This window comes from Chrysemys picta, chromosome 6 (genome assembly GCF_011386835.1).
Source record: "Chrysemys picta bellii isolate R12L10 chromosome 6, ASM1138683v2, whole genome shotgun sequence".
In the NCBI taxonomy this organism is placed as follows: Eukaryota; Metazoa; Chordata; order Testudines; family Emydidae; genus Chrysemys; species Chrysemys picta.
In genome coordinates, this window is record NC_088796.1 from 95,170,945 (window position 1) to 95,185,199 (window position 14,255).

At 40.6% G+C, this 14,255-nt stretch overlaps 1 protein-coding gene across 14 annotated transcripts in view; it reads right to left on the reverse strand.

The window, feature by feature from the left end:
- Nucleotides 1-14,255, reverse strand: part of TRPM3 (transient receptor potential cation channel subfamily M member 3) — a 593,201-nt gene that overhangs the window by 54,939 nt on the left and 524,007 nt on the right. For 8 of the 14 annotated variants that reach the window (XM_005297759.5, XM_065549392.1, XM_005297762.5 and 5 more), the window contains exons 10-14: nt 13,347-13,447; nt 11,901-12,035; nt 9,512-9,562; nt 865-900; nt 575-715 (exon numbers count right to left, since the gene is read on the reverse strand). In XM_005297759.5, the coding sequence (XP_005297816.2) occupies nt 575-715; nt 865-900; nt 9,512-9,562; nt 11,901-12,035; nt 13,347-13,447 (464 nt within the window). The remainder of the gene's footprint in view (nt 1-574; nt 716-864; nt 901-9,511; nt 9,563-11,900; nt 12,036-13,346; nt 13,448-14,255) is intronic. The other 6 variants (XM_005297764.5, XM_065549391.1, XM_008168507.4 and 3 more) reach the window with 1 other exon arrangement.

Here is a 14,255-nt window from a genome sequence, read left to right on the forward strand (position 1 = left end):
ACCCAAACTCCCTCCCAGAGCCCGTACGCTTCCCGCACCCAAACCCCCTCCCAGAGCCTGCACCCCCCACCCCTCCTGCACCCAAACTGCCTCCCAGAGCCTGAACCCCACACCCCCTCCTGCACCCCAACCACCTGCCCCAGTCTGGTGAAAGCGAATGAGGATGGGAGAGGGAGTGAGGGGGATGGAGTGAGCAGGGGTGGGGCCTCAGGGAAGGGGCAGGACAGGGGCGTGGCCTCAAGTAAGGAGTGGGGCAAGGGGCGGGGCAAGGGTCTTTGGGTTTGTGTAATTAGACAGTTGGCAGCCCTACTGGGTGGGCATGTGGAAGCCCTGGCCGTGCCGGAAGAGCGCACCCAGCAACTCACTGGGCACCAGCAGTGCAGTCAGCAGCTCGCTGGGCATCAGCCAGCGCAGGTGCAGCACCGCGAAAATGTCAGGCGGACCGTGTCTATGCGGGCGCAGCTTGTGTGTGCGTGGGGGCCCATTGCCTGTTCTGTCCTGGGGCCCGGAATTGCTGTTGGCGGACCTGACATCAGAATCGCAATACTACTGGTAAAGAAATACAACTCCTTACCCTCTTGGGTCCAAACAAATTGTGGTAGAGGGTTCTGAACCGTTTTCGGGTGTAGTTGCAGCGATAAGCTCCTCCCATCAGGTACTCAATTACCAGGCCAATATCAATCAGACTTATCCTGTAATCCGGAGGTAGGTTACCCTATCAAATTAAAGAAAAAGGAAAAGAAACAAAGAGACAAAGCTGATTGGTACAGATACCATTCAATGTTTCCTCTAACTATATTAGAGTAAAACAAATACAATTAGTTAAGAAACATAGGAATGTATTATGCTGGTTAATTAATTCACCTTAAAATAGATCCAACCGAAACCTGGATATTCTCGCTTGGAAAGAAGACATAAGTAAATAAGAATGTGCAGTAATCCTCGGTAGTAACAGAAGATAATAATGTCAGAAAACAGTACTCAATTTCTTCTGCTGGGGGAAACAAGAAACACCACTGCAGAACAAAAAGCATGAGGACAGAGCATTTCCCTAAAGGTCAAGCACACTTGCTGAACTCTAGTCCCTCTGTGAGGTACGTTTTCCACACAGTCTGCTCACAGCATCTCTTCGGCTGAATATGTTTGCACTGGCACCCATTTGGGCTGCCTTCTCTGTCAGTCCATTGTGAAGGAAGCTCTATCATTTGCAAACAGAGGCTTTGCAGCTCCTTAGTTGTGATCTCTATTTCCTAAAAGCATATTTCTTCCCTACATTGCATTATTTAATAGTTAGCACTCATCAAATAAAAGGAAGGGGGAAAGAAGTTTCATTAGCAAGGTATGTCCACTTAAATGTGGACTTAAATCTCTTTTGCTTGAAATGAGTCTTTTAAAAAACTTGTTAGAGTTAAGGAGATATGTCATCATCTGCTTTGTATAAAACATTAAACTGGCTCATAAAGTGCCTATTTTTTTTTTTTTTTGCTTTACATACATAGGCCAGGAATGTGGTGAGCATCAAGTAATTTTGATTCTTATCCAGTTCTGTTTTATCTAGAGTTTTAGGAGCAAATATATAAGCCCAATGATTTTTTAACACACTGCCACTCCTGTGGACTTGATGAATTTTATTTTAAGATAGTTTAAAGGGTAAGTTTTCAGCACAGGGTTATTGCTACACAACTCCCATTAATGCCAATGGGGGCTACTCAGCTCCTTTGTTATACGCTGCTTTGAAAAATGACCCCTTGATGTCCTGGATAATCTCTGGGACTCTGGGTGCTGCTGAGCTGAAAAACCAGTTCTGACCCATTGCGCCACTGTTTCTTACCCTTCCTGGTACTGGAATAAATTCATATTAATTTCCATGCCATCATCAATCACCTTTAATTTTAAATGGACAAGGCCAACAATAAATATACAGAATATTTATGGCTCCAACTTTGTGTGCTCCCTGGCCCATTCCCTTCTACTCCCTGTTATCAGTGCTGCTAATAATGACCTGAAGGTCATGAGTTCCATGCAGCTTACTGCATGTGAAGCTATGAAATCAGACCTTAGAACAGTTCTCTCTGCTCTGCATGTAAAGTGAGGTGCACTCAGATACTACTGTGATGAGCATGGTATAACAGTATACATAGACTAGAATAGAACAGAACAATGGCCTGGAGAACAACAGGTCCTCTCTTCCACACCTTTATTCACTAGACCCCACCATCAAAATCCCACAGAGCAGTGCCCTCCCAGGTCTCCCATGGAAGAGTTCCTGGAAAATTCCAGAGATGGAAGGACAGTCTCACAAAGCTGGCATTTCTCGGTCTCCATAGGGGAACTCTGCAAGAGAAAGCTTTGGTCCACTCACAGAGTGGTGGGGCAGTCAGGGACTAAGTAAGGGATACCGCCACGCAAAAATATTTGGCTTTTTTATACAGAGCACTGCCTGTGAACAATTCACAAACAGACAAGAGGCATAATTCATAAAATTAGTCATTATGAATAATTTGCCCAACTCTGATGATAATATTAAGAAAACTCCAGATTAGCTACAGTCTGTCTGTATATCATTATAGGAAACATGACAATTCTGGGTTAATTAGACATGGAATTAAGCCTAAGAGATCAATTAGCCCATCCATGAACAGAGAATTGTATCACAGGGAAAAATATGCTATAATACAACAATAGCTTTTATAGTAAAACTAAAATAAGGCAGCAAAATTGCAATTGTTATCTTAATACTACTATTTAATGTACTCTAGTAAAACCATTATGTTTTCTATAATGATAAGCAGCATGGACTGTAGTTAATTTGTAGTTTTCTTAATATCATTACACCTGGGTTATTAATTCAAAATAATTAATTTTATGAATATTCCTTCTTTTTCTCTTTGGGAATTTTTTGCAGACAGAGGTCTGTAGAGGTTCTGTACATCTGCCTGACTTCTATGCAGATGTGTTTATTTGATTTAGATTAATAAAGCATACATTATAAAACATTCTGAGGGACAGATGTGATGATTTTAAGAACCTTTGTGTACAATTTATAAATTCAGTGTGAGATTCTGAACTCTATGTATCTTTGCCAAGCTACCAACTCTATTTTGAAAATGAGGGCTAGTTGCCTTCTCCATGGTCTCTCTGCCTCCATGTTGGACTGAAATTCCAAGGTGTAGTGATACAGGGCAGACAATAGAGGGACATTAACTTAGGATGAGCCTCCATTCAAATATAAACATCCTAGACAATAGGCAGGCTCCCACACAGAAGAACTGGTTTGTCAGGGGAGAGGTTGCCTGGCAACAAGGTCACCTGGTAGGAGTCTGGGATCACCTAAGGAGGCTGATCCAGGAATCACCTGACAGAAGGACTGGAAGGTTGAAAAAAGGGTTCACAGGGGGAAAAACTCTCAGAGAGACACTCGCAGGAAGTTTGGGCAGGAGAGGGGAAGTAAATGGATCATCCAAGGTCTAAGGAGGCTAGCTTGGGAGAGAAGGCTCCATGTTTCATAATCCAAGCCAGGCAGTTCGATTATGAAAGATCCTGGATGGTCCCAGACAGCCCTGACCTCAGGCCAAAGAATGCTCTGATGCGATGAGAAAACTGAGGTAGGGAAATGCATGTAGGGTTTATTATTTTTGTATAGATCTGTGTATTTCTCATGATCTTAAAGAAAGATCAACAATGTGCTAGAATTTGGTGCAATGTCTGTATGTGTTCTGTGCTACACCTACCATGTGCTCTGAGAGTTAAATTGTGACCAGAATGTCCAGCATGGCTGGAGGTCCGGGAAACGGTGTGTTTACACTATGGGGGAGTCTGAAGGGGCCACACTGATAACCGGGACTACACAGTGGCTCTCCACTGCTCCTTACGAAAGACTGAGCCTAATAGGCATGATCTATTGATGTGATCATAACCAATAACATGTTTGTGTTCTGAGCACTGTAATGAAAATGAACATTTCTCATTAAAAGAAGAAAAATTAAAACTATTGGCTTTTTAAAAATGGTTCTCTCTGTCCAGAATGTTTGAGCCAATGTGAGTTTTACCTGAGTAAGGACTGCAGGCTCTAGCCTTCTCTTTGTGATCACATGTAAACAGGAACCAATGACAAAGTGCCATATAGGAGACTTTTATGTAGAGCTGCTTAATAACTGTTCTAAAGGGAAAGGTTAAAATTCATTCCCTGGCAAAAATGGGAACAACTATTTTTGAAGTTAATGAGAATTGCATCTCTTTACAAAACTCCCATTGACTTCAATGGGAGCAGTTTTGGACACCTCAATAAATCAATGTTCTGCAGTAGAAACATGTTCAGTGGTAAATATTAGTTAAATAAACACAATATATAATATCCTATAGCAGCTCTACATAAAAGTCTCCTATATATATATATGTATATAATAATGTTGAACTCAATACTTTATCATATCATAGTTGAGATTTTCAAAGTAACCTAGGGATTTAGACACATAGAATCATAGAATATCAGGGTTGGAAGGGACCTCAAGAGGTCATCTAGTCCAACCCCCTGCTCAAAGCAGGACCAATTCCCAACTAAATCATCCCAGCCAGGGCTTTGTCAAGCCGGGCCTTAAAAACCTCCAAGGAAGGAGATTCCACTACCTCCCTAGGTAACGCATTCCAGTGTTTCACCACCCTCCTAGTGAAATAGTTTTTCCTAATATCCAACCTGGACCTCCCGCACTGCAACTTGAGACCATTGCTCCTTGTTCTGTCATCTGCCACCACTGAGAACAGCCGAGCTCCATCCTCTTTGGAACCCCCCTTCACATCTTTCAATACATTTACCTGTACTTTAATGGAAGATGTTCCTAAATTCCCTTAGACAGTTTTGAAAATTTCAGTCAATTTAATGATCAATGGACACTTCGTTGAAGAAACCTTGTAAAACAATAGCCAAAGCACACATTCTATAATACACACACAGGGCTCAATCCTGTTAAGCATGGGAATAATTTTATATAGTGAATAGTCACTTTTCTTTCCCATTGACTTTAATGAGTGCCAGAGCGTTTGCAAGATCAGGCCCACATGGCAAATATGTCCATTCTGTAGTAGATATGAAACTGCTCCCTGTTTTTAACTGTAATGGGCAATATTAGATTTCATTAAGCTATTATAAATATTCTAGGATGTATTATAACTATTTACACTGTCACTACACATTATACTGAAGTCAGTGCTTGTGAATACTGTACAGTGCTTGGGAATACTGTAGCAGAAGCTGCAGCAAATAAACTGATTAATAATAAGGCTCAGTTCATACCCCAAGTCTGGCTGAAGTGGCAGCACAATGATGCAAGCTGCCCACAACCCTTGATCCTCAGACAGCATGGAACCTACCTATACAACACAGGTACGAAAGAGGACAGTTTGAGCCAATGGTACTAATAGCCTGAAATGATCCTGAAGTAAGCTTTATGACACCAGTGCACTATTCTTCCCCTCTCAAATTCGAACGTGTCAGTGGTATTCCTTTCACTAGGGCAGAACTGTTTTTATTTGTAACAAATAATGACCATTTCTCATTTTCTATTCTAAGCGTTCAACAGTATTTCACAAATACTGACTGGTGATAAAACTATGCTTCACAGTTCCCTGTAATACAGGAATCCAGAAACTGTCTCTAGAACTAAGAGCAGTGAAATTTGAATGTATATATAACTAATGAGCAGGATGAACATCTATTCATTAAGAATAAACAAATGAAAAATACTAACCTGCTGATCTGCATGACTTTGCATGAATAGGGTCCAAAGGTAGGGCAGAATCTTATTTATTTTTTTAAAAAGGTGACCAGTAGAGGGCAATCTCTGCCCACAAAAATAGTGTCAAGACACAGTCAACTCCATTTTTTCCTGCTGTTTATTTTGAGTGCATCATTTGAACAACAATCTGATGAAAGTAACCACTGTGGGGAAAATTCTGTTTGCCTTTACATAGGTCCCTTTGACATCAGTGAGGCTGTGTGTGTGAATAAGGCAAACAGAATTAGCTTTACTTTTAGTGGCTGAACTAAGGGGATCAAAAGTGGGAGATGGACACAGTTCTCCATAAACCATAGTAATTAGAAAGGAGAGAGTAATCTCTTTGTTGAATGATACATTTAGAATTCAAACCCTGAGTGTGGCTGTAATTCTTTTAACTTTTTTTCTTAGGGCTATACTGTAAACAGCTACATTGAGGTAACAATCTCCACAACAATATTTGGAAACTCTCAGGAGAATGTGAATCAGAATCCACAAAACAAATACAAGCTTCCATAAATAAGACTGTGGCAATGTACCTTCCTCATTGCATAATAGTCTGTTCTAAAGGGAATCCCAATAGTGCTATCAGAACTCCTATAAACCATGAATCTCTTCAAATTAAAGGAAAAATCTTAGAGATTTAGGGTGATACATTTTAATATACTATGGCAAATTCAACATTGTTTTCATGTTTCTTTTTCAAGCAGTTATTTTTGATTCTGTAATTTGCCAAGATACAGAAGATAATTCACATTTTACAGTAGAACATTTACAAATTATTCTAGCTATGAAATAAAATGCATATAGTTTGTGCTAGTCCTGGAAGTACCAGGTTGAGGTGGCAGATTTTAAATCTCTTTGGTGTTTATAGTATTAGAGACTGCCATTAAGATTGAAAATTTAACTATCTGGCTTCAAAAATGTATCTAAACTAAAAGACTAGCTTCTACCCAACAATCTGCCTCTGTCATGCACAGTGAACCATTTCACTGTCAAATAATGCTATGTTCCATTGAGAGGTTATTTTCAAGAATGTGTTTGCATTTAAATTCGTGTCAAATCTCCTGACTGATCGATTGACTAGTAAGGGATTTGATTGCTCAGGTGCAGGACTGTGGTACAATGTCAGATATCAGCCAGCACGGCATAGGTATTTTTCATCATTGACAAAATGAAAAGAATAGGCCATAATGGGGCATATTTCTGATGAGCACTAGTGTTTGTATTCTAAGCCATTAGCTGTATTCCAGTTAGAGCATACATTTGCTCAACATAAAGGCAAGTGTTAAAGAAAGAAAGAAAGATTCTACACAAGGAAAAACAACAACAAAAACAAACAACAACACAAACCCCAATAGGATACATTTTAGGAAAAATTCCAATACCTTGCATATTGTTTAATCACAGAGGTTACATATTGTTGTTAAAATATATTAAAAATCTTTTAGATTCTTACTGCTTTATGAAAAAGTCTTCTGTTTATATAAAGTGCTTATAAATTTTTCACTATAAGGCTCTTTTAAAAACACCTCTCAGATTAGAGGCCTTGGGAAACCATGGTAAACAATGTTCTAATTACCCTTATTATAACACAACCTTTTGACACTTGAAACGCTTTGCTTCTGAAGAAGGATGTTAGAAAGAGGAGGCCGGGGTATTTGAAATGCAATCTGTTTAATCTAAAAGACAGATGATAATCATTCCAAACATTTAAAGACACAAAAATGATCACACATTTACTAACAAAATGTACTACTAGCTTGTGCCTCACAGAGAAAGTACAGAGAAGCAGGCAGCCTAGATGCACTCAGGCTTAATCTGAGTACTGTGCTCCATCCAAGGGATTTATGCATGCGAACAATTCCAATTATGTTGCAGATATTTCATATTTTCTCATTGATACTTGTATATTAGTTAATGATGTCTACTCTACAGATGATACTGTAGACCCCTTCTCAACAAAACTAAAATGACCCAAACCTCTTCAAATATTTCTAATCAATTTTCAAGCTTTTGCTTTCTTTTGTTTCTGTGTTGGGAAACCCCAGCAATAGACTCTTGCCAACTTGTTTATTATGTACTATCCATGCCTGTCTGTTACTTCAATCCTAACTCTGCCTTCCCACTCAGTGCCAGACATTGTTATACCTGTATGAAGCAGAAGGGATGACCTGTGACTTTTTTTTCCAGGATGCTGCTATTACGGTCACAACTCTATAGGATGACTGACAAGAAGTTCCCTCAGAAACCAAGCATGGTACCTCCATGACAAGCAATAGCCCCTGAGGTCCACTTTTACCCAGCTCCTTCAGGAAGCAATGCAGGACACTGCAACTAGCCTTCCTCTGCCTCATATACAAATGACCCTTTAGCCATTATATTTCTAGCCAAAGGCCAAGGGGTGGGTGGAAAGAGGTGGAGAAGGGGCATCATGAATAATTAAAATAAAGGGGGGGGGGGTTGGAAGGTCTCTGATTGCTTTCCATTACACCAGTGTAATTACTATGTAACACTGAAATGAATGGGGCTAAAATGCGGTAAGTAAGATCAGATTCTGGGGTGGGATGGGGTTTCACTGCTTTAATCCTTTAATACAATTACATACAGCATCATTAGCTGCTTTTATTTGGGTGTGCTAGAACCAATGGGGCTGTGGCCTGCCCCCCCAAACTATTATTTAATATAATTATTATATAACATTATTTAATATAGTAGCATTGCATCACACATCAGCCGTTACACTGTGATGTTTAGAAGTCCCTAAATATCTACTGTACCAGAACCCCTTTAACCCTGTCTAGCTTTCACCGATGAAAGAAACACCACAAATTTGATTTGTGCTCTGACAAAAATTCTCCCTCCTTCTTCCCTCTATTATTTAACTAGTTAATCTGTACACAGAAAGTCCCCTTGAAAGCATATACCTTCTGGAGGCACAAGTTACTTAAAGAAACATAGGCACCAGTGTGCACTGAGAATGTCTGCAGTTTACACATCATTTGAAAGAAAATTAAAGGTGATGGGGTCAGCACATGGTCACAATTCCCTGCTTGAACCATCTGCATATAGAAGATAGTGGTTTTTCATTTATTTCTGGTCCCATGCCAATCCCTCCCCCCCCAAAAAAAGATATTGCTAAAGAAAGTGGATTGGTTTAGCCCCATTGGGACCTTTATAGTTCAAGATGCCTGAAACTCACTTGAAATTCTGATAATGGGGGAGAGACAAGCTGTCTTCTTGCTTTATTGCACTATTCCTTTTCCTATGCTGTTTGTGATGGAGGACTTTACAGCTTTTACAGTATATCACAGAAGATGGAACTGGAAATGTTGCAGTGGACTAGGATCGAGCACAAAAAAAATATATAGATCTATTACAGTCTCAGGGATTGACTGACAACATGGACATTAGCTTCCAAAATAGTCATGGGTCTGGAAAAATACAGATAACAGCATAAATCCACATGGCATGAAAAAGCCTACAATTCCACTAGCGAAAGCGCTGTATCCAAAGCATCTAAAACCACTGAGACAGCAAGCCCAGTAACTTGTTAGTTGTGCATTGTGTGCAAGAGTTTCAGATTCAATACAAACAAACAATGCAGACTGAAATGGCATGGTGGACGGAGAGGAAGGAACAGGAGAATGATCTGAAAGCTCATGCAAAACAGAGACTGTCTCTAATTATGAGAAGCAATCATGACATTACCTCCAACCTACCGTCTATTGGACTCTTACCTTTTTGACGTCCCTCACTAGATGATACAAAGTGTTGGATGGTCCATGTCTCTGTAAATGACAGATAAAGAAGAATCAAATATTTTTGCCTTATACAGAAGCCACGTAGGAGATAAAATGTAAAATCTGGAAGGTGCTCTATTCATGTAAAGTATCAGAGGGGTAGCCGTGTTAGTCTGAATCTGTAAAAAGCAACAGAGGGTCCTGTGGCACCTTTGAGACTAACAGAAGTATTGGGAGCATAAGCTTTCGTGGGTAAGAACCTCACTTCTTCAGTCTTGCATCTGAAGAAGTGAGGTTCTTACCCACGAAAGCTTATGCTCCCAATACTTCTGTTAGTCTCAAAGGTGCCACAGGACCCTCTGTTGCTTTATTCATGTAAAGTTTTCCTGGTTAATCACCCAGCCAAACATATGCACACCTCTACTAATCAGTAGCACTTCAGTCACACAAATTTACCCATTCTTTTCAAATAAACGACAACAGCATAGCTTCGTCCAACATCCTTCAGAAAATTCTCAGGCTCTCTCTTCTCAATTAATAGACATGTCCCAGGTTAGATAGTCAAAGAACAAGCCAATCAAAGAGCAGGTGTGTACCTTTGGCTTTAGGGCAGCACAGATACTTGTTTTTCTATTATGTGTATGAGTTGAGTCAAATCTTGTAGTGTTTGATATTTTGGAGACACTTAACTTCTGGCCACCACAAGTAAATTAGTAATATATGCCCCTGAGGCCCATAGTGTGAAAGCCTGTGATGGGGTACCTAATCTACACAGGCATACAAGGGGTTAATCATGCCCTGCCCCAGAAGGAGCAATGGAGGTGAGTTCTCTGAGTGGCCCAGAGTGGCTGCATGAAGCACAGCCAATCAGGGAGGAATTGCAGGGAGCAACCAATCCACGCCCAATAGGCTCAGATAAAAGAGAGCAGCAGGACAGAATAGGGTCAGTGGCTGCTGGGAACCCAGGGAGTAAGGACTGTATCCCTGGAGGGCTGAGAGAACTAAGTTCCTTGGACAGAACAGCTGCTAGCAGGGACAGGGGGAGAGAGAGGGGGCTCATGGCTTGCTGCTGGGACTGAGCAGCAGAGTGCCCTGAAGTGAGGGCAAAGAAGGTGCTGGGGCCATGGGGAAGTGGCCCAGGGAAATAGAGCAACATTGATGGGAGGTTACGGAGGAGAAGCAGGAGGCTGCTATTTACAGTGTCCCTGGGTTTGGGTCCGGAGTAGTGGGTGGGCCTGTGTCCCCCCAACTTGCCACTGGGGAAGAGGCTGGACTGTTGAACAGAGATACCCTCCCCCGGAAGGGAGAAACAGATGATGATCTAGCCATAGGGCTGAGTCGCAAAGAGGATGCTGCAGTTCTGGGAGCTGAGAGAGGAGCTGTAGGTGGGAGCAGAGACAGAGTGCCAGTGTGCAGACTGCAGACATGGGTGTTGGCCTCAAGCCAATCCCCAGCACGACCAGGAAGAGGTGCCAGTTTAGCGGTGAGGGCTGAACCCTGTGACATACCCAATGAGGGCATGGATTTGAAACGTATAGGCAGAACAAAGCCATGTATCCATGTATCATGACACAACTCCTTTCAGTTGGACTGAAATAGAAATCATCTGAACCAGACATTGATGTAAATTGGGAGTTTTCCCCAACAGCACCCAAATAATTTTTTTGGCATGCTGTTATGATGAGGGTGACAGAAGTGAGTGTTGGTGTGGGAAGTGCTGTAAGCAACTAGAGCAGTGCAATACTCAAACATTTGCTTTAAGGATTTTTGCTTTTTTTTGGAGAAAGACATTTTGGAAATAAAATTTGTAAAAGTAAAAACTATTAATTTTGGAAAATTTGGGGATTGCAAAACTGGTGAAATTTTGCATGATGGTATACCAACTCCAAGCTTTCAAAAATCATAAGTCAGCCCCCCCCCATCATGAGATTTTTCTTAAAATCATAAGATTTACAAAACAATATATGTAGGGTTATTTTTTATAAGCTTTCTGGTGTTGGAGTATTTAAGCGGGGAAGCGCCGGCTATTCTTCAGGTCCTAGCTTGCCCACAACTTCCCTGCCAATGGCCTGTCTAAGCACAAGGTTTATCATACTGAACTACAACTCCCAGCAAACACTCGGTGCCGTCTGCAACTTCAGTGACCTTTATTTAACCACACTTCATGATGTGTATTTAGACAGAGGAAGCAGGAAGCAATAGTGAATTCTCATGATAAGAGTCAAACCCAAGAAAGCAATGTTGGCTTGTGATGTAAGAAAATAGTAACTCATTTGTGGAGAAAGTGTTGGCTGTGCTGGGCACCATTGTGTCATTTTAGGATGGGCGGGTGGTGAAACAAACACATGAACAAATAGATAGAAAATTTGCCTTAGCTTGGCCCTACCGTATTGTACAGTTCCTCTAGTCGGGAGAGGGTGAGAAACCGATGCATGCTTACTCCATTCTCAATGAGCAATTTCACAAAATCCACTCTGTCCAACACCAGGGCATCCAGCATTGCCTGCTCAAGGGATCCCACCTGCAAAGGAAAGGATTCACTCAGATTGTTCCTGTGTTTAGAGGACAGCCTCTAGATGCTACTGTCACTCTAGCATGGGGAGGGTTTGGTGTTTTGACAGAATTCCCTTAGCTCTCCCATCACATTTTTAAATCTATTTGGTTTCCCTGTTTCAAAGTATCAGTACAAAAATGAAAAGATCAGTGTGCTAAGATCAATACACTCTGATAAATCTGGATCAGGACCTAAGAACTGAAAGGTTCAGTTCTTAGGTAGCAGGTGACCAAGTCACTACCCTAGTCAGCTTTTCATTATTAGTTTCACTCTCTTGACAAACATTTTGTTTCTTTTGATTTTGCACTTTGTGCTCTTTCCTACTAAGTGAATATTGTCGCACAAGCAGCCTAGAAGGGTTTGAAACCAGGGAAGCAGAAATTTTTTTTTAAACAGCATTTCCAACAAAGGCCAAATGCAACGGATAGATCACATCCATTATACGCACAGTCCTGGCTTTCTTCTGTTCTGGGGAGGTACTTCGTACCTACAGCTTTTAGCTTGTGAACTGAATTTACACAATAGATTTTACAGAGATTGCCACTGTGATTTTGTAAAGGAGAAAGGCATCACTAGCTGCTGCTGCGTATGTTTTGCATGCTTATTTCCAATAGAGAATGCAAGAGAAATATTCAGGTTAACTGAAAAACTGGCTAGTAAGGCTCCTTTGCAAATCCCGACTTTGTGAGTAGCAAGAACTGTAGAATACATTTAAAATAAAAATGCAACAAATGTATTTAAACATAGGCAGTTTTCTTTGATGCAATTGCTCTGGGAGTCTCACATTGTGATAGTTTGTGTCTGATGACACCTGATAGGTATCTAACTTAAACTTACTACATCATGACAGATTATCATAAGTATTAGCATACAATGTCGTGTGGATGTTCAGAAAAGTTAAAAAAAAAATCTCACTTTCCCCATAACTATATTTTAATGGGTTTTTTTTGCACACAAAAAGGTTTGCAGCAGACACTCACTGGCAGTTTGCAGAACAAATTTTAATATAGCTTAGTTTTTGTTGTTTATCTCGTGGAAAGTGTGGCAGTGGATGCAATGACCTAGATGCATCACTAAATGGCCTCATTTCCTTTAAGAAGAGCAGAGAACTTTTATGATCTATCCTGCCTTCGGTAACTCTGACCAGGGAAACTTGAGTTGGACTTGAACATGTCTCAGTATGTTGTAAACACCGTATTAGTCTGTTTTTTAAAAAAAAATGCATTCACTTTCATGTCAGATTTTAAGCGTTTCTGTAGAAGATAGTATATACTGTACCGGCCACTGTTGCCCATAAATAAAGATCTGACTGCGAGCGATGTCTACTCTGTTCCAGGCCAAAGCTAGGCTCAGTTGGTCTGGAGCAGATGCATTAGCTCCTGTATATAAACAGACAGGGAGAGAAAAAAAAGGCATACTTTAGATCCAGTCAATGGCCCAACACTAGAATATGAAATCTCTTCACTTAGTCATAACTCCCACTGATGTCAATGGCAATTCTTCCTGAGTAAGAACTTCACAACTGGGCCCTATATCATCAAACACAACCCTTCCCCTGCACTCCTGCAATAAAATATTTATATAGCACTTTTCACCTAAGCAAAGATTAATAAATTATGCCTCAGCACCCTTGTGAAATACAAGTATAATATCCACTCAAATAGGGACCAGAAATAGAACCCAGTTGTCCTGACTGTCTCCTGCTCCAATTGCAAGATCATATATACAGAGGCATGTGCCCAATCTACAAACATGTCAGTCTTGTACCTGCCTTGACTGATTACGTATTAAGAAGCCTCCACTTTCTATGCATATTAGTGCTGGATACCTGAGGGTTCTGCATTATAATAAGGATTTGTATTACTCACAAAGAAAATACTTGCATTATATCTTCTTTTACCAGTATGGATGAACAGCAAGTTCCATAGCAGAGAAATTCATACGAGCAAGCATGACATATAGCTGATAATGAAATGTAATATTACTTTCTTTAACTAAGAGAGTATGCAGCTCAAGCTTATGAGACGGTTGTTGTTTTTGGAAAGACGAAGTTCTTTACTTCAGTTTTAACTGATTTTGTGGGACATTCCTGATCTGCCTTTTTTTTTTTAAATGTTCTGCTAAGGACTTCAGGGTTATTGAGCTGATTTGTAGCCAAAAACAATATCTGAACTTCAGTATTAACAA